At 53.6% G+C, this 18,399-nt stretch overlaps 1 protein-coding gene across 1 annotated transcript; it reads right to left on the bottom strand.

The window, feature by feature from the left end:
• Window positions 1-4,304: 4,304 nt before the first annotated feature.
• Window positions 4,305-16,770, bottom strand: LOC138100890 (synaptophysin-like protein 1). Its single transcript, XM_068998718.1, has 5 exons — window positions 16,682-16,770; window positions 12,205-12,323; window positions 9,120-9,330; window positions 5,802-5,978; window positions 4,305-4,419 (listed from the first exon to the last, which is right to left on the bottom strand). The coding sequence occupies exons 1-5, from the start codon at window positions 16,748-16,750 to the stop codon at window positions 4,306-4,308; spliced, it is 690 nt and encodes a 229-aa protein (XP_068854819.1). The 5' UTR covers window positions 16,751-16,770; the 3' UTR covers window position 4,305.
• Between the last annotated feature and the right edge of the window lie 1,629 nt (window positions 16,771-18,399).

Genomic DNA, 18,399 nt, shown 5'->3' with positions numbered 1-18,399 from the left:
GGTGGACACCATGGACAGGAACTAGGGGGCACCTTGGGGACATGGGGACATCAGAGGGACACCCTGGGGATATGGTGACATCATGGGGACATCATGGGGACACCCTGGGGACACCTTGGGGATGGGGGATACGGGGGTGGCACCAGGGTCTGCTGCTGGTGGACACCATGGACAGGAACTAGGGGGCACCTTGGGGACACCTTGGGGACACCTTGGGGACATGGGGACATCATGGGGACAGCTTGGGGACACCACAGAGAGATGGGAACGTGGGGACCGGGAACATCAGGGTCACGGCCGGGTGTGTCGCCATCCGTGGCGGCTGCAGGACACCCTGGACAGCACCCAGGGGACACCTTGGGGACACCTTGGGGACACTGGGGGGACATGGAGTTGGACCAGCACGGGGTGGGACAAGGGACACGGTGACAGCGCCTGGGCCACCTTTGGGCCACCAGGGTCCCAGCAGGGCCATCAGGGTCCCACCAGGACCACCACAGTCCCAGCAGGGCCACCAGGACCACCACAGTCCCAGCAGGGCCACCAGGGTCCCACCAGGGTCCCACCAAGGCCACCACAGTCCCAGCAGGGCCACCAGGGTCCCACCAGGGCCACCCCCGGGCGGTGACGGAGGGGAGGCAGATTTGGGGTCGGAACCAATAAAGTCGGAGCAAACGCGGCCTCGGGTCCACCTCGGGTGTCCCCAACCCCTCCCCCGATGTCCCCAAGGGTCCCCTGGGGTGGGGGAGGGGTTGGGGTGGCCCCTCCCCACCCCATTCCCGGCGCCGATTTTGGGGCGTTTTCCCAGAATTTCGTTTATTGAGGCACTTGCGGAGCAAAGGGGGGGGAGGGGACCCCGGAGTGTTCGGCCACACCCACCGGGGGAAGGAGCCAATGGGAGGAGGGCAAATGGGGGCGGGGCCAATCGGGGGCCGGTGAACCCGAGCGGGGTCAAGCAAAGGTCAAGGCGGGGTCAAGCAAAGGGCAACCCAAGCCAAGGTCAAGCAAAGGTCAAGGCGAGGTCAAGCAAAGGTCAACCACGGGGTCAACCCAACTCAAGATCAGCCAATGGTCAAGCGAAGGTCAACCCAACCCAAGGTCAACCAAAGGTCAACCAAACTCAACCCAACAGCAGTCAAGGTCAACCCAACCCAAGGTCAACCAAAGGTCAACCCAACTCAACCCAACAGCAGCCAAAGGTCAACCCAACCCAACCCAACCCAAGGTCAATTCAACCCAAACCAACCAAAGGTCAACTGAACTCAACCCAAACCAAGATCAGCCAAAAGTCAACCCAACCCAACCCAAGGTCAACCAAAGGTCAACCAAGGTCAACCCAACAGTAGCCAAGGTCAACCCAACCCAACCCAAGGTCAAAGGTCAACCCAACTCAACCCAACAGCAACCAAGGTCAACCCAACCCAACCCAACCCAAGGTCAATTCAACCCAAACCAACCAAAGGTCAACTGAACTCAACCCAAGGTCAACCAAAGGTCAACCCAACTCAACAGTAGCCAAGGTCAACCCAACCCAACCCAAGATCAACCAAAGGTCAACCCAAGATCAACCCAACAGTAGCCAAGGTCAACCCAACCCAACCCAAGGTCAATTCAACCCAAACCAACCCAAGATCAACTGAACTCAACCCAAGGTCAACCAAAGGTCAACCCAACCCAAGATCAACCCCGCTGAAGGTCAACCCAACTCAACCCAAGGTCAGCTCAAGTGAGGTCCACCCAACCCAAGATCAATTGAAGCTCACTTCAACACAACCCAACTCAACCCAACCCAACCTAACGTCAACCCGACCCAACCCAACCCAACTCAACCCAACCTAACGTCAACCCAACCCAACCCAATCCAACTCAACCGAACTCAACCAAACCCAACCCAACCCCACCCAACTCAACCCAGCCCAAGGTCAACTCAACCCACCTCAACCCAACCCAACTCGACCCAACCCAACCCAACTCAACCCAACCCAACCCAACTCAACCCAACCCAACTCAACACAACTCAACCAAACCCAACCCAACCCAACTCAACCCAACCCAATCCAACCCAACCCAACCCAACCCAACTCGACTCAACTCAACCCAACTCAACCCAACCCAACTCAACTCAACTCAACCCAATCCAACTCAACCCAACTAAACCCAACTCAGCCCAACCCAACTCAACCCAATCCAACTCAACCCAACCCAACTCAACCCAACCCAACTAAACCCAACTCAGCCCAACCCAACTCAACCCAACCCAACCCAATCCAACCCAACTCAACCCAATCCAACCTAACGTCAACTCAACCCAACCCAACCCAACCCAACCCAACCCAACTCACCCCAAGGTCAACCCCAATCAAGTCCAAACCAAGCCAGTGGTCAACCCAAGTCAAGACCAAACAACCGACGGTCAAAGTCAAGACCAACCCAGTGGTCAGCTCTATTAACGCTCGCTCAAGTCAAAACCAACTCAATGGTCAAGGCAACCAACGGTCAACGAAATCAAAACCAACCCAACCAATGGTCAGCCAAGGCCAAGATCAACGCAATGGTCAAGCTGAGGAGCACCCCAAGGGTCAGCTCAATCAACCGTCAATGAAATCCAGCCCGACCCAACGGTCAGCTCTATTAATGGTCATTCGAGGCCAACCCAGTGGTCAGCCCAGGTCAAGGCCAAGTCAAGCCAAGTCAAGGTCAACCAACTGATGGTCAAGGTCAAGACCAACCCAAGTGATGGTCAGCCAAGACCAAGCCAAAATCAACTCAACTAACAGTGAACAAGGCCAAGATCAAGCCAATGGTCAACCCAAATCAAGACCAATCCCAATCGTGCCCCAACCCAATGGTCAACCCAGCCCCAGACCAAGCCAGCTGATGGTCAACTCAACCCATGGTCAACCCAAGACCAACCCAACCAATGGTCAATGCATGGTCAAGACCAACCCAATGGTCAACCTCAGACCAAACCAAGTGACGGCCAACTCAAGCTAAGGCCAACCAAAGCAACACCAACCCCAGTGAAGGCCAAGCCAACGGTCAAGGCAAGACCAAACAACGGTCAGCGAGGTCAAGGTCAACCCATCAATAGTCAAGACCAACTCAAGGTCAACCCAACTGAGCTCAATCGAGATCAAGATGGGCCCAAAGATCATCCCAAGGCCAACCAGGGGTCTGCAAAGTCAAGGCCAACCAATCAATGGTCAAGACCAGTCCAAGATCAAGTCAAAATGAAGTCAAGACCAACTCAACCCAACCCAAGGTCAACCAAGATCAAGATGAGCCCAGAGATCGACGTAAGATCAACCAGCGGTCAGCAAAGTGAAGGTCAAGACCAGTCCAAAATCAAGTCCACACCAACTCAACCCAAGTTCAACCGAGGTCAAGATGAGCCCAAAGATCAACCCAAAACCAACCAACGGTGACATATCAAGGTTGACCAACCAACAACGGTAACACCAACCCAACCCAAGGTCAACCGAGGTCCAAAGTCACCCAAAAGTCAACCCAACACCAGCCAATGGTGACGTCAAGGTGGACCAACAAACAATGGTCAACACCACCCCAACCCAAGGCCAACTGAGGTCCAAAGTCACCCAAAAGTCAATTCAAGACCAACCAACGGTGACGTCAAGGTCAACCAACCAACAACGGTCAACACCAACCCAACCCAAGGTCAACCGAGGTCAAGAGTCACCCAAAAGTCAACTCAAGACGAACCAATGGTGACGTCAAGGTGGACCAACCAACAACGGTCAACACCAACCCAACCCAAGGTCAACTGAGATCAAGATGAGCCCAAAGGCCACCAAAAAACCAACCAATGGTGACGTCAAGGTGCACCAACCAACAATGGTCGGCACCAACCTAGCCCAAAGTCAACTGAGGTCAAGATGAGCCCAAAAGTCAACTCGAGACCAACCAATGGTGACGTCAAGGTCAACCAACCAACAACGGTCAACACCACCCCAACCCAAGGTCAACCGAGGTCAAGAGTCACCCAAAAGTCAACTCAAGACCAACCAATGGTGACGTCAAGGTGCACCAACCAACAATGGTCAACACCAACCCAACCCAAGGTCAACCGAGGCCAAGAGTCACCCAAAGGCCACCAAAAAACCAACACCACCCCACCCACGGCCAACTCCACCCAAAGCCCACCCAACCCCTCCCCCACCCGCCGGGAATCTCCGTGACCGCCCCCCGGCCCAGCTCAGCACGCAAAGCCCCTCCCCCCCCTCCCCTTCTGCCCTCCTCCCCCCCGAATTCGGCGCCCCCCCCAGCCGGTGCGGGGGGAGGGGGGGGTCACATGGGGGAGGGGGCGGGGTCGGGGGGCGGGGCCGGGCGGTGCAGCGGCGTCTCCTTGTAGACGAACCAGCAGCCGCCGGCCCAGAGCAGGAGGTTGAGGAATCCGAAGGCCTGGAGGGGGAGGGGGAGGGGAGGGGCTCAGGAATGGGGTCCTGAATCCCCTCCCCCCACCCAAGCCCCTCCCCCAACCCTGCCTCAGTTTCCCCCTCCCCCACTCCTGCCTCGGTTTCCCTCCCCTGCTCTATTGGCCCCCCCCCCCCTTAGAGCCCTCCCCCACCCCATTTTCCCTCCCAAGCCCCTCCCCCACCCCCCAATTTCCACCTCCCAAACTTCCCAAACTTCCCCTCCCCCACCCCAAATCCCCTCCCCCAAATGCCCTCCCCCAACCCCAATTTCCCCTCCCCTACCCTCCAAATCCCCCAACCCCCCCAAATTTCCCCTCCCCTCACCCCAATTTCCCTTCTCCCACCCCAAAATCCCTTCCCCCAACCCCCAAATTTCCCCTTCCCCCACCCCCAAATCCCCTCCCCCACCCCAAATCCCCCAACCCCCCCAATTTTCCCATCCCCCACCCCAATTTCCCCTCCCCCACCCTCCAAATCCCCTCCCATAACCCAAATCTCCCCATCCCCCACCCCACATTTCACCCGCCACAAATTTCCCCTCCCCCACCCCAAATCTCCCCATCCCTCACCCCAATTTCCCGTCCCCCACCCTCCAAATCCCCTCCCCCACCCAGAATTTCCCCATCCCCCACCCCAATTTCCACCTCTCCCAACCCTGCCTCAGTTTCCCCGCTCTATTTCCGCCCTCAAACCCCCTCCCCCACCCCAAATCTCCCCTCCCCCACCCCCAAATCTTCCCACCCCGATTTCCCTCTCAAGCCCCTCCCCCACCCCCCAATTTCCACCTCCCAAACTTCCCAAACTTCCCCTCCCCCCACCCCAAATCCCCCAACCCTCCCCAAACTTCCCCTCCCCCACCCCCCAAATTCCCTCCCCTGCCCCAATTTCCCCTCCCCCACCCCAAATCTCCCCATCCCCCATCCCAAAATCCCCTCCCCCACCCCCAAATCCCCCAACCCCCCTCCCCCACCCCCCAATTTCCTCTCTCGCACCCCAAATCTCCCCATCCCCCACCCCAATTTCCCCTCCCCCACCCCAATTTCCACCTCTCCCATCCCTGCCTCAGTTTCCCCGCTCCATTTCCCCCCTCAAACCCCCGCCCCCACCCCGAATTTCCCCTCCCCCACCCCCAAACCTCCCCATCCCCCACCCCAATTTCCCCTCCCCCACCCCGAACTCCCCCAAAGCCCCTCCCCCACCTCCCCGATTTCCCCTCCCCCGCCCCAATTTCCCCTCCCCCACCCCAAACCTCCCCATCCCCCACCCCAATTTCCCCTCCCCCACCCCAAATCTCCCCATCCCCCACCCCGAACTCCCCCTCCCCCACCCCGAACACCCCCAGAGCCCCTCCCCCACCCCCCCGCTCACCACGGAGGCCCCCAGGCTGCCCATGGGGGTGACCCCGGCGCGGACGCAGCTGACGGTGGGGGAGGGGCAGTGGGGGAGGGGCGCGGCCACGGCCGCCCGGACGTGTCCGAGGGCCTGAGCCCAGGCCGAGGAGGCCACGAGCCACAGGGCGGCCACCAGCCCCGAGGCCACCAAGTCCTGGGGGGAGGGGACACCGAGTCAGGGGTGGGGGAGGGGACACCGAGTCAGGGGTGGGGGAGGGGCAAAAAAAAAAGGGGAGAAAAAAGTGGGAAAAATGAGGAAAAAAAATGACCCAAAAATGGGGTGGGGGAGGGGAGATTGACCCCCCCCCCCAACAGTGGGGGGAGGGGCAGAAGCCGAGGTGGCCACGAGTCGCAGCCCCGGTGGGGGAGGGGGGGGGGACACCCCGAAATTTGGGGAGAGAAAGGTCAAAAATGGGAAAAACGGCCCCAAAACGGGGGGGGAAGGGTTAAAAGTGGGGGAGGGGCCCAAAAAAAAAAAGTGGGGGTGGGGTGACCCCAAAAATGGGGGGGAGGGGCGGGGACCCAAAATTGAGGGGGGACCCCAAGTTCCTGCAGGATTTTGGGGGGGGAAAATGGGAATTTCGGGAGAAAAAACCGGGAATTTTTTGGGGAAAAAACAATTTTAGGGGAAAAAAAAAAGTATTTTAGGGAAAAAAAAAAGGGAATTTTAGGGGAAAAAAATGGGATTTTTAGGGGGAAACCCAGGAATTTTTAGGGAGGAAAAATGGGAACTTTGGGGGGGGAAAAAAAGGAACTTTAGGGGGAAAAAATGGGAATTTTGGGGGAAAAATGTGAATCTAGGGGAAAAAAAAAGGGAATTTCAAGGGGAAAAAACCAGGAATTTTTTGGGGAAAAACAGGAATTTTAGGAGAAAAAATGGGAATTTTGGGGGGAAAAATGGGAACTTTGGGGGGAAAAAAAATGGGAATTTTGGGGGGAAAAAAAGAGAATTTTGGGGGAAAAAATGGGTATTTTAGGAGAAAAAAATGAGAAGTTTATGGGGGAAAAAAGGAAATTTTGGGGTGAAAAATGGGAATTTTGGGGGGAAAAAACCAGGAATTTTAGGGGGGAAAAAAGGGAATTTTAAGGGAAAAAAAATGGGATTTTTAGGGGGAAACTCAGAAATTTTTAGGGAGAAAAAATGGGAACTTTAGGGAAAAAAAGGCAACTTTACGGGGAAAAATTAGGAATTTTTGGGGAAAAATGTGAATTTACTGGAAAAAAAAAGGAATTTAAGAAGAAAAAAACCAAGAATTTTTAGGCAGAAAAATGGGAATTTAGGGGAAAAAGGAATTTCAGGGAGAAAAAACCAAGAATTTTTTTGGGAAAAAATCGGAATTTAGGAGAAAAAAGGAATTTCAGGGGGGAAAAAAACAGGAATTTTTTGGGGAAAAATGGGAATTTAGGAGAAAAAAAACTGGGAATTTTAGGGGGAAAAAAATAGGAATTTGGGGGGGAAAAAATAGGAATTTTAGGAGAAAAACCAGGAATTTTGGGGGGAAAAAAATGGGAATTTTGAGGGGAAAATGGGAACTTTGGAGAGAAAAATGGGAACTTTGGGGGAAAAACAGGAATTTTAGAGAGAAAAAATGGGAATTTTAAGGGAAAAAAAGCGCCAATTTTCAGGGGAAAAAAAGGTATTTTAGGGGGAAAAATGGGTATTTTAGGGGGGAAAACAGAGAATTTTTGGGGAAAAAATGGGAATTTTAGGGGGAAAAAAAGGGAATTTTCAGGGGAAAAAATGGAGACTTTAGGGGTGGAGTCCCCCCCAAAAAAGGGGCGTGGCCCCCCCAAAAAGGGGCGTGGGACTTACCCAGGTTCCTTCCGGGGCAGCACAGAGAGAGAAGGAGCAGAAAGGGTTAAAGGACCCCCCAAAAATTCCCACTGGGACCCCGAAATTCCGCCCAAAACGTTGAAATGGAACCCCCAAACCCCCCGAAATCCCATCGGGAACCCCCAAAATTCCATCGCAAATCCCCAAGTTCTCACCTGGAAGCTCAAAAGTTGCACCGGGAGCCCAAAGTTCCACCCCAGAACCCCAAAAATCCCCTCGGGAACCCCAAAAATCCCCTCGGGAACCTCGGAATTTTACCAAGAACCGAAAAGCTCCACCCAAAACTCCCCAAAATTCCATCGAGAACCTCGAAACTTCACCAAGAATCCCCAAAATCGACCCGAAAGTCCCCAAAATTCCATCAAGAACCTCAAAACTCCATCAACAATCCCAAAATTCCACCCCAAACTCCCCAAAATTTCACTGGGACCCTCAAAACTCCATCCTTAAAGGCAAAATTCCACCCAAAATATCCCCAAAATTCCACTGGGGGCCTCCAAAATTGCATCCAAAAACCCCAAAGTTCCATCAAAAAACCCCAAAATTCCATCGGGAACATCCAAAATCCCGCACACCTGGACAGGTAAATCCCTCCTCCATGAGCTCCAAACCCCACCTGGGCACAGCTGGGCACATCTGGTTTGAGTCCCAAACCCCACCTGGGCACACCTGGGCACACCTGAGGAGCTCAAACCCCACCTGGGCACACCTGGATGGGTAAATCCCACCCACCTGGACACTCAAGCCCCACCTGGGCACACCTGGGCACACCTGGACAGGTAAATCCCTCCTCCATGAGCTCTCAAACCCTGCCTGGGCACACCTGGGCACACCTGGGCACACCTGGTTTGAGTCCCAGACCACACTTGGGCACACCTGATTTGAGCTCTCAAACCCCACCTGGGCACACCTGAAGAGCTCAACTTCCCCCTGGGCACACCTGGGCACACCTGATCTGAGTCTCAAACCCCACCTGGGCACACCTGGGCACTCAAACCCCACCTGGGCAGACCTGAGGAGCTCAAACACCACCTGGGCACACCTGCTTGAGCCCTCAGACCCCACCCAGGCAAACCTGGGCACACCTGGTTTGAGCTCCAAACCCCACCTGGGCACACCTGGGCACACCTGGTTTGAGTCCCAAACCCCACCTGGGCATACCTGGACAGGTAAATCCCTCCTCCATGAGCTCTCAAACCCCACCTGGGCACACCTGGGCACACCTGGTTTGAGTCCCAGACCCCACCTGGGCACGCCTGGGCACATCTGCTTTGAGTCTCAAACCCCACCTGGGCACACCTGGATGGGTAAATCCCACCCACCTGGGCACTCAAACCCCACCTGGGCACACCTGGTCTGAGTCCCAAACCCCACCTGGGCACACCTGGGCACACCTGGTCTGAGTCCCAAACCCCACCTGGGCACACCTGGGCACACCTGGGCAGGTAACCCCCCACTCACCATGAGGGGCAGCCGTGAGCCCGGCGCCCTGTACAGGTGCAGGTAGCCCAGGTAGCCGCCCAGCGCCCCCAGGCTGTAGAGGAAGGCGGCCACGGCCACGGCCACGAAGAACCTGGCGGCCGACGAGAAGTCCCCGACCAGGTGCACGTCCCGCGGCCAGGTGTGGTTGCACAGCTGGGTCAGCGACGGCTGGAACGTGGCCTGGTTCAACCTGCGGGGGCGGGGGGCACACCTGGGGTCACCTGGGGGTCACCTGGGGCCACCTGTGGTCAGCTGGAGGTCACCTGGACACACCTGGGGTCACCTGGGGTCACCTGGGGGTCACCTGAGGGGTCCTGGACACACCTGGGGTCACCTGGGGTCACCTGGGGGTCACCTGAGGGGTCCTGGACACACCTGGGGTCACCTGGGGGTCACCTGAGGGGTCCTGCACACACCTGGGGTCACCTGGGGGTCACCTGGGGTCACCTGGGGGTCACCTGAGGGGTCCTGGACACACCTGGGGGTCACCTGAGGGGTCCTGGACACACCTGGGGTCACCTGGGGCCAGCTAGGGTCACCTAGGGGTCACCTGGGGTCACTTGGACACACCTGGGGTCACCTCGGAGTCACCTGAGAGATCCTGGACACACCTGCGGTTACCTGGGGGTCACCTAAGGGGCCCTGGACACACCTGGGGTCACCTGGACACACCTGGGGTCAGCCAGGGGTCACCTGGGGGTCACCTGAGGGGTCCTGCCCACACCTGGGGTCACCTGGGGGTAACTTGAGGGGTCCTGAAGGGCCTTGGCCTCACCTGAGGATCACTTGGGGGTCACCTGGACACACCTGGGGTCACCTGGGGGTCACATGAGGGGTCCTGCACACACTTGGAGGTCACCTGGGGATCACCTGAGTGGTCCCAAACACACCTGGGGTCACCTGGGGGTCACCTGGGCGGCCCTGAGGTCACTTGGGAGAAACTTGGACACACCTGGGGGTCACCTGGACACACCTGGGGTCACCTGGGGTGTCCTGAGCTGACCTGGGGGTCACCTGGGTCAAACCAGGAGCACTTTAGACTCTCCTGTCCCTCCCATCCCTCACCTGTCCCAACCGACCTCACCTGTCCTGCCCCACCCTCACCTGTCCCTCACCTGTCCCTCACCTGCCCCACCCTCACCTGCCACCCCTTAGGTCCTTCACCTGTCCCATCCATCCCGACCTGTCCCTCACCTGTCCCAACTGACCTCACCTGTCCTGTCCCACCTGTCCCACCCACCCTCACCTGTCCCTCCTGTCCCTCACCCATCCCTCCCATCCCCCACCTGTCCCCCCATCTTCACCTGTCCCACCTGACCTCACCTGTCCTGTCCCACCCTCACCTGTCCCACCTGTCCCCCGTCCCCCACCTGTCCCTCACCTGTCCCTCACCTATCCCACCCTCACCTGTCCCACTCTCACCCATCCCTCACCTGGTCCCACCTGTCCCACTCTCACCTGTCCCTCACCTGTCCCACCTGACCTCACCTGTCTCACCTGTCCCACCCATCTCACCTGTCCCACCCTCATCTGTCCCCCATCCATCCCTCACCTGTCCCACCTGTCCCTCACCTGTCCCTCACCTGTCCCACCCATCTCACCTGTCCCACCCTCACCTGTCCCTCCCTCACCTGTCCCTCAGCTGTCCCCATCTCTCACCTGTCCTGTCTCACCTGTCCCACTCTCACCTGTCCCTCACCCATCCTCACCTGTCCCTCACCTGTCCCACCCATCTCACCTATCCCACCCTCACCTGTCCCACCCTCACCTGTCCCTTACCTGTCCCCATGTCCCACCTGTCTCACCTGTCCCTCACCTGTCCCTCGCCTGTCTCACCTGTTCCACCCGTCTCACCGTCTCAACGTCTCACCCTCACCTGTCCCTCACCTGTCCCACCCTCACCTGTCCCACCTGTCCCATCCATCTCTACCTGTCCCTCACCTGTCCCACCCTCACCTGTCCCTCCTGACCTCACCTGTCCCTCACCTGTCCCACCCTCATCTGTCTCACCTGTTCCCCATCTCTCACCTGTCCCTCACCTGTTCCACCCTCACCAGTCCCTCACCTGTCCCCATGTCCCACCTGTCCTCACCTGTCTCACCTGCCCCACTCTCACCTGTCCCACTCTCACCCATCCCTCACCTGTCCCTCACCTGTCTCACCTGTCCCGTCTCGCCTGTCCCACCCTCACCTGTCCCTCACCTGTCCCTCACCTGTCCCACCCTCACCTGTCTCACCTGTCCCCCATCTCTCACCTGGTCCCACCTGTCCCACTCTCACCTGTCCCTCACCTGTCCCACCTGACCTCACCTGTCTCACCTGTCCCACCCATCTCACCTGTCCCACCCTCACCTGTCCCACCCTCACCTGTCCCTTACCTGTCCCCATGTCCCACCTGTCTCACCTGTCCCTCACCTGTCCCTCACCTGTTTCACCTGTCCCACCCGTCTCACCGTCTCAACGTCTCACCCTCACCTGTCCCTCACCTGTCCCACTCTCACCTGTCCCTCACCTGCCCCTCACCTGTCCCACTCTCACCTGTCCCACTCTCACCCCTCACCTGTCCCACCTGTCCCACCCTCACCAGTCCCACCTGTCTCACCTGTCCCACTCTCACCTGTCCCTCACCCATCCCTCACCTGTCCCACCCTCACCTGTCCCACCTGACCTCACCTGTCCCTCACCTGTCCCACCCTCATCTGTCTCACCTGTTCCCCATCTCTCACCTGTCCCTCACCTGTTCCACCCTCACCAGTCCCTCACCTGTCCCCATGTCCCACCTGTCCTCACCTGTCTCACCTGTCCCGTCTCGCCTGTCCCACCCTCACCTGTCCCTCACCTGTCCCTCACCTGTCCCACCCTCACCTGTCTCACCTGTCCCCCATCTCTCACCTGGTCCCACCTGTCCCACTCTCACCTGTCCCTCACCTGTCCCACCTGACCTCACCTGTCTCACCTGTCCCACCCATCTCACCTGTCCCACCCATCTCACCTGTCCCACCTATCCCACCCTCACCTGTCCCACCCTCACCTGTCCCCCACCTGCCGCCCCTCCCCCGCTCACCTGAAGGGGTACCCGAAGGCGGCGCTGACCGAGGCGTTGCCCAGCCCGGCGCAGGTGACCCGGAAGGAGACGGAGCCCTCGAAGCCGCCGCAGGTGGCGAAGGCGAAGATGGAGAAAAACTGGGCCAAAAACGGCAACATTTGGGCAAATCCCACCCGAAATCGGCGTCTGCGGCGCCGGAACGGGGCGGGGAATGGGGGATTTGGGGCAGTTTGGGGGGATTTGGGGCGATTTGGGATTTCTGAGCTGGAAATCGGGGAAATTGGTTTAAAAATTGGGATTTTTGGCATCAAAATTGGGTGGGAAATGGGGAATTTGGGGAATTTGGGGGGATTTGGGGGAATTTGGGGGAATTTGGGGCGATTTGGGATTTCTGAGCAGGAAATCGGGGACATTGGTTTAAAAATTGGGATTTTCGGTATCAAAATTGGGTGAAAAATGGGGAATTTGGGGGGATTTTGGGAGATTTGGGGGAGTTTGGGGGAATTTGGGATTTCTGAGCTGGAAATTGGGGACATTGGTTTAAAAATTGGGATTTTGGCGTCAAAATTGGGTGAAAAATGGGGAATTTGGTGAAATTTGGGGCAATTTGGGATTTCTGAGCTGGAAATTGAGGAAATTGGCAGGAAAAAATGGGATTTTTGGCATCGAAATTGGGTGGGAAATGGGGAATTTGGGGGGATTTGGTGAAATTTGGAGGAATTTGGGGGAATTTGGGGAAATTTGGGGGAATTTGGGATTTCTGAGCTGGAAATCGGGGACATTGGTTTAAAAATTGGGATTTTTGGCATCAAAATTGGGTGAAAAATGGGGAATTTGGGGGAATTTTGGGAGATTTGGGGGAGTTTGGGGGAATTTGGGATTTCTGAGCTGGAAATTGGGGAAATTGGTTTAAAAATTGGGATTTTTGGCATCGAAATTGGGTGAAAAATGGGGAATTTGGGGGGATTTTGGGAGAATTTGGGGGGATTTGGGGCAATTTGGGATTTCTGAGCTGAAAATTGGGGAAATTGGTTTAAAAATTGGGATTTTTGGCATCGAAATTGGGTGGGAAATGGGGAATTTGGGGGGATTTGGTGAAATTTGGAGGAATTTGGGGGAATTTGGGGAAATTTGGGGGAATTTGGGATTTCTGAGCAGGAAATCGGGGACATTGGTTTAAAAATTGGGATTTTTGGCATCGAAATTGGGTGGGAAATGGGGAATTTGGGGGGATTTTGGGAGAATTTGGGGGGATTTGGGGCAATTTGGGATTTCTGAGCTGGAAATTGGGGAAATTGGCAGGAAAAAATGGGATTTTTGGCATGAAAATTGGGTGGAAAATGGGGAATTTGGGGGGATTTGGTGAAATTTGGAGGAATTTGGGGAAATTTGGGGGAATTTGGGGGAATTTGGGATTTCTGAGCTGGAAATCGGGGACATTGGTTTAAAAATTGGGATTTTCGGCATCAAAATTGGGTGGGAAATGGGGAATTTGGGGGGATTTTGGGAGAATTTGGAGGAATTTGGAGGATTTTGGTGGAATTTGGGATTTCTGAGCTGGAAATTGGCAGAAAAATGGGGAAATTTGGGAATTTTTTCTTCAAAATTGGGATTTTCAGCATCAAAATTGGGGGAATTTGAATTTAATTTCAAATTTAATTCTTTTCGTTTCTATTTTAATTTTAGTTTCAGTTTTAATTTTTGTTCCAATTATTTCAACTTGAACTTTAATTATTTTTCTTTTAATTATTTCAACTTCCACTTTAATTATTTTAATTTCAATTTCAATCTCAATTTCTAGTTTTAAAGTTTTAATTGTTTTAATTTTAATTTTAGTTTTAGTAACTTTAATTTTAATTATTCTCATTTTAACTTTAATTATTTTAATTTTAAATTCCCTTATTTTACTTCTAATTTAAATTTTAATTATTTTAACTTCAGTTTTACTTCTTGAAATTTTAATTCGAATTTTAGTCCTAATTTTCATTACATGAATTTTAACTTTAATTATTTTAACATTTATTTTAATTTCTATAATTCAAGCTTTATTTTCAATTTTAACTGTTTTTAATTATTTTGGTTACTTCAACGTTAATTTTCATTCTAATTATTTCAATGTTAATTTTACTTTTAATTCTCTTTAATTTTAATTTCAATTCTCTTAATTTAAACTTCATCCTTTTAATTTTAGTTTTTAATAATTCTCATTTTAATAATTTTAATTCTTTTAATTTTTAAAACTCTTTTAATTTTACTTTCAGCTTGAACTTCAATAGTTTTAATTTTAATTTTAATTATTTTAACTTCAATTTAAATCACTCTAATTTTAAATTATTTTTCTTTTCATTTTCATTTTAATTATTTTAATTTGAATTATTTTAACTAATTTAAATCATTCTAACTTCAAATTATTTGAATTTTAATTTTTTAAACTTTAATTTTAATCACGTAAATTTTAGTTTAATTTTAGTTTAATTTTAGTTCAATTTTAACTTTAGGTTAAATTAATTATTTTAATGTTAATTTTAGTTTTTATTTCCTTTAGTTTAAGCTTTATTTTATTTTTTCTTTTACTGTGAATTTTAAATATTTTAATTTTAATTATTTTAAATTTAATCTAGCTTTAATTATTTTTACTTTATTTTTATTTTAATTATTTAAATTACAATCATTCAAATTTTAATTATTTTCATTTAAATTAGAATTATTTAATTCCAAATTTAACCTAATTTAAATTACTTTTACTTTAACTACTTTAATTCTAATTATTCAGGTTTTAATTATTTGAATTTCAATTTTGATTTCAATGATTTGAATTTAAATTATTTGAATTTGAATGATTTGAATTTGAATTTGAATTATTTTAATTATAATTTAAATTATTTTAATTATAATTTGAATGATTTTCATTTGAATTTGAATTCCACCAAAATTTCCTGAAAATTCCCCAAAAACCCCAAAACTTTTAGAGAAAAAAAAGGGGAAAAAAACGGGGAAAAATCCCCAAATTTCCCATTTTTAACCCAAATCGTCGAATTTCCAATGAGAACAAAAACGACAAAAAAATTCCGGCCCCAAATTCCCCAAAATTCCTTCGAAATTCCCCAAATTCGGAGCAAATTCCCCAAAAAAGGAATTTCCAGAGGGGGAAAAAGGGCAGCGCCCCCAGTTCAGCCCAGTATGGCCCAGTACGGCCCAGTATGGCCCAATCCCCTCCCAGTTCAGCCCAGTATGGCCCAGTTCATCCCAGTATGGTTCAGTTCCCTCCCAGTCCATCCCAGTTCGGCCCAGTCCCCTCCCAGTTCATCCCAGTCCCCTCCCAGTTCATCCCAGTTCGGCCCAGTCCCCTCCCAGTTCATCCCATTTCGGCCCAGTTCTCTCCCAGTTCAGCCCAGTATGGCCCAGTACAGCCCAGTATGGCCCAGTTCCCTCCCAGTTCAACCCAGTTCATCCCAGTACAGCCCAGTCCATCCCAGTCCCCTCCCAGCTCATCCCAGTAGGGCCCAGTACAGCCCAGTATGGCCCAGTTCTCTCCCAGTCCCCTCCCAGTCCATCCCAGTTCGGCCCAGTCCCCTCCCAGTTCATCCCAGTATGGCCCAATTCCTTCCCAGTTCAGCCCAGTTCATCCCAGTATGGCCCAGTCCATCCCAATCCCCTCCCAGTTCATCCCAGTACAGCCCAGTTCAGCCCAGTATGGCCCAGTCCCCTCCCAGTTCAGCCCAGTTCATCCCAGTCCCCTCCCAGTTCATCCCAGTAGGGCCCAGTTCAGCCCAGTATGGCCCAGTTCTCTCCCAGTCTCCTCCCAGTTCATCCCAGTATGGCCCAGTCTCCTCCCAATCCCCTCCCAGTCCCTCCCAGTACAGCTCAGCCCCCCCCAGCTGCTCCCAGTTCCCTCACAGTTCCTCCCAGTATGGCCCAGTCCCCTCCCAGTACAGCCCGGGGCCTCCCAGTCCTTCCCAGTATAACCCAGACCCCTCCCAGTTGCTCCCAGTCTCTCCCAATCCCCTCCCATCCCCTTCCAGTCCCCTTTAATCCGCTCCCAGTTTGTCCCAGTCGCTCCCAGTTCCCCCCAATCCCCTCCCAGTCCCTCCCAGTTCGTCCCAGTCCCCTTTAATCCCCTCCCAGCCGCTCCCAGTCCCCTCCCAGTCGCTCCCAGTCCCCTCCCAGTCTCTCCCAGTTCGTCCCAGTCCCCTTTAATCCCCTCCCAGCCGCTCCCAGTCCCCTCCCAGTCTCTCCCAGTCGCTCCCAGTTCCTCCCAGTCCCTTTTAATCCGCTCCCAGCCGCTCCCAGTCCCCTCCCAGTTCGTCCCAGTCCCCTCTAATCCGCTCCCAGTCGTTCCCAGTCCCCTCCCAGTCTCTCCCAGTCCCCTCTAATCCGCTCCCAGTCCCCTCCCAGTCTCTCCCAGTCGCTCCCAGTCCCCTCTAATCCGCTCCCAGCCGCTCCCAGTCCCCTCCCAGTCTCTCCCAGTCGCTCCCAGTCCGTCCCAGTTCCGCACCCACTGCAGGCCCCGGTTCAGCCCCAGCGGCTCCTTCAGCGGCCCCAGCGCCACCCGCGGGGCCGCCATCGCCCCGCTGACGTCACCAACAGCGCGACGGAAGTGACGCCACCCGCGCCCGCCGCGCCTCCCTCCCCACCCCGCTCCTTCATTTGCATGCCGCGCCCTGATTGGCCGGCGCCGCAGCGCCCGCTCCTTATATGGGCATCCAGCCTCGCTTTCCCAGCCCCTTCATTTGCATAGAGCTGATTTGCATGCTGCCATTTGCATACAGCGCTTCCGCGTTGGCCGGGCTCTTCATTTGCATATCCGCCTTCTTCATTTGCATAATTAGGCCCGCGCCCCCGTCCGCCGCTGCCGCCTAATGAGCCCCCGCGTACAGACGCGCCTCATTTGCATAATTAGGGGGCTTCACCACGCTTTATTGGGGTCACAGACGCGCGGCCACGAGCGGCGGCTCATTTGCATAAAGCCCGCAGGCCACGCCCCCTTCGCCTCCCCCCCTCCCCCCTTCCCGGGGTGCGACGGCGCCAAGGGACCCCAAAACCCCCAAAAATGACCCCAAAAACGACCCCAAACTGACCCAGGGACCCCAAAAATGACCCAGGGACCCCAAAAGTGGCTCCAGAAACCCCAAAATGTCACCAAGGACCCCAAAAATGGCCCCAAACTGACCCAGGGCCCCCAAAAATGGCCCCAAGGACCCCAAAAACGACCCCAAACTGACCCAGGGACCCCAAGGACCCCAAAAATGACCCCAGAGACCACAAAAATGTCCCCAGGGACCCCAAAAATGACCCCAAAACTGACCCTGGGACCCCAAAAATGACCCCAGAAACCTCAATATGTCCCCAAGGACCCCAAAAATGGCCCCAAGGATCCCAAAAATGACCCCAAACTGACCCTGGGACCCCAAAAATGACTCGAAGGACCCCAAAAATGATCCCAGAAACCCCAAAATGACCCCAAAGAACCCAAAAACGACCCTGGAGACCCCAAAATGTCCCCAAGGACACCAAAAATGACCCCAGAAACCCCAAAATGTCCCAAAGGACCCCAAAAATGGCCCCAGAGACCCCAAAATGACCCCAAACTGACCCTGGGACCCCAAAAATGATCCCAGAAACCCCAAAATGTCCCCAGAGACCCCAAAAATGGCCCCAGAAACCCCAAAAATGATCCCAAACTGACCCTGGGACCCCAAAAATAACTCGAAGGACCCCAAAAATGACCCCAGAAACCCCAAAATGTCCCCAAGGACCCCCAAAATGACCCCAAAAGCCCCAAAAATGGCCCCAAACTGACCCAGGGACCCCAAAAATGGCCCCAAGGATCCCAAAAAATGACCCCAAAATGACCCCAAACTCACCCAGGGACCCCAAAAATGGCCCCAGAGACCCCAAAAATGATCCCAAACTGACCCTGGGACCCCAAAAATGACTCGAAGGACCCCAAAAATGATCCCAGAAACCCCAAAATGACCCCAAAGAACCCAAAAACGACCCTGGAGACCCCAAAATGTCCCCAAGGACACCAAAAATGGCCCCAGAAACCCCAAAAATGATCCCAAACTGACCCTGGGACCCCAAAAATGATCCCAGAAACCCCAAAATGTCCCCAGAGACCCCAAAAATGGCCCCAGAAACCCCAAAAATGATCCCAAACTGACCCTGGGACCCCAAAAATAACTCGAAGGACCCCAAAAATGACCCCAGAAA

This window comes from Aphelocoma coerulescens, unplaced genomic scaffold (assembly GCF_041296385.1).
Source record: "Aphelocoma coerulescens isolate FSJ_1873_10779 unplaced genomic scaffold, UR_Acoe_1.0 HiC_scaffold_150, whole genome shotgun sequence".
NCBI lineage: Eukaryota > Metazoa > Chordata > Aves > Passeriformes > Corvidae > Aphelocoma > Aphelocoma coerulescens.
The sequence above is the reverse complement of the archived record's forward strand: the minus strand, read 5'-3'. Positions and strand labels throughout refer to the sequence as shown.

What these genes read in the sequence shown, in the direction of transcription:
- LOC138100890 (XM_068998718.1), bottom strand. Translation starts at nt 16,750, where the DNA reads ATGGCGGCCCCGCGGGTGGCGCTGGGGCCGCTGAAGGAGCCGCTGGGG. An exon ending in TGAACCGGGGCCTGCAGTGG is followed by an intron (nt 12,324 to 16,681) that starts GTGCGGAACTGG and finishes TTTTTGGCCCAG; the next exon opens with TTTTTCTCCATCTTCGCCTT. An exon ending in GCCTTCGGGTACCCCTTCAG is followed by an intron (nt 9,331 to 12,204) that starts GTGAGCGGGGGA and finishes CCGCCCCCGCAG; the next exon opens with GTTGAACCAGGCCACGTTCC.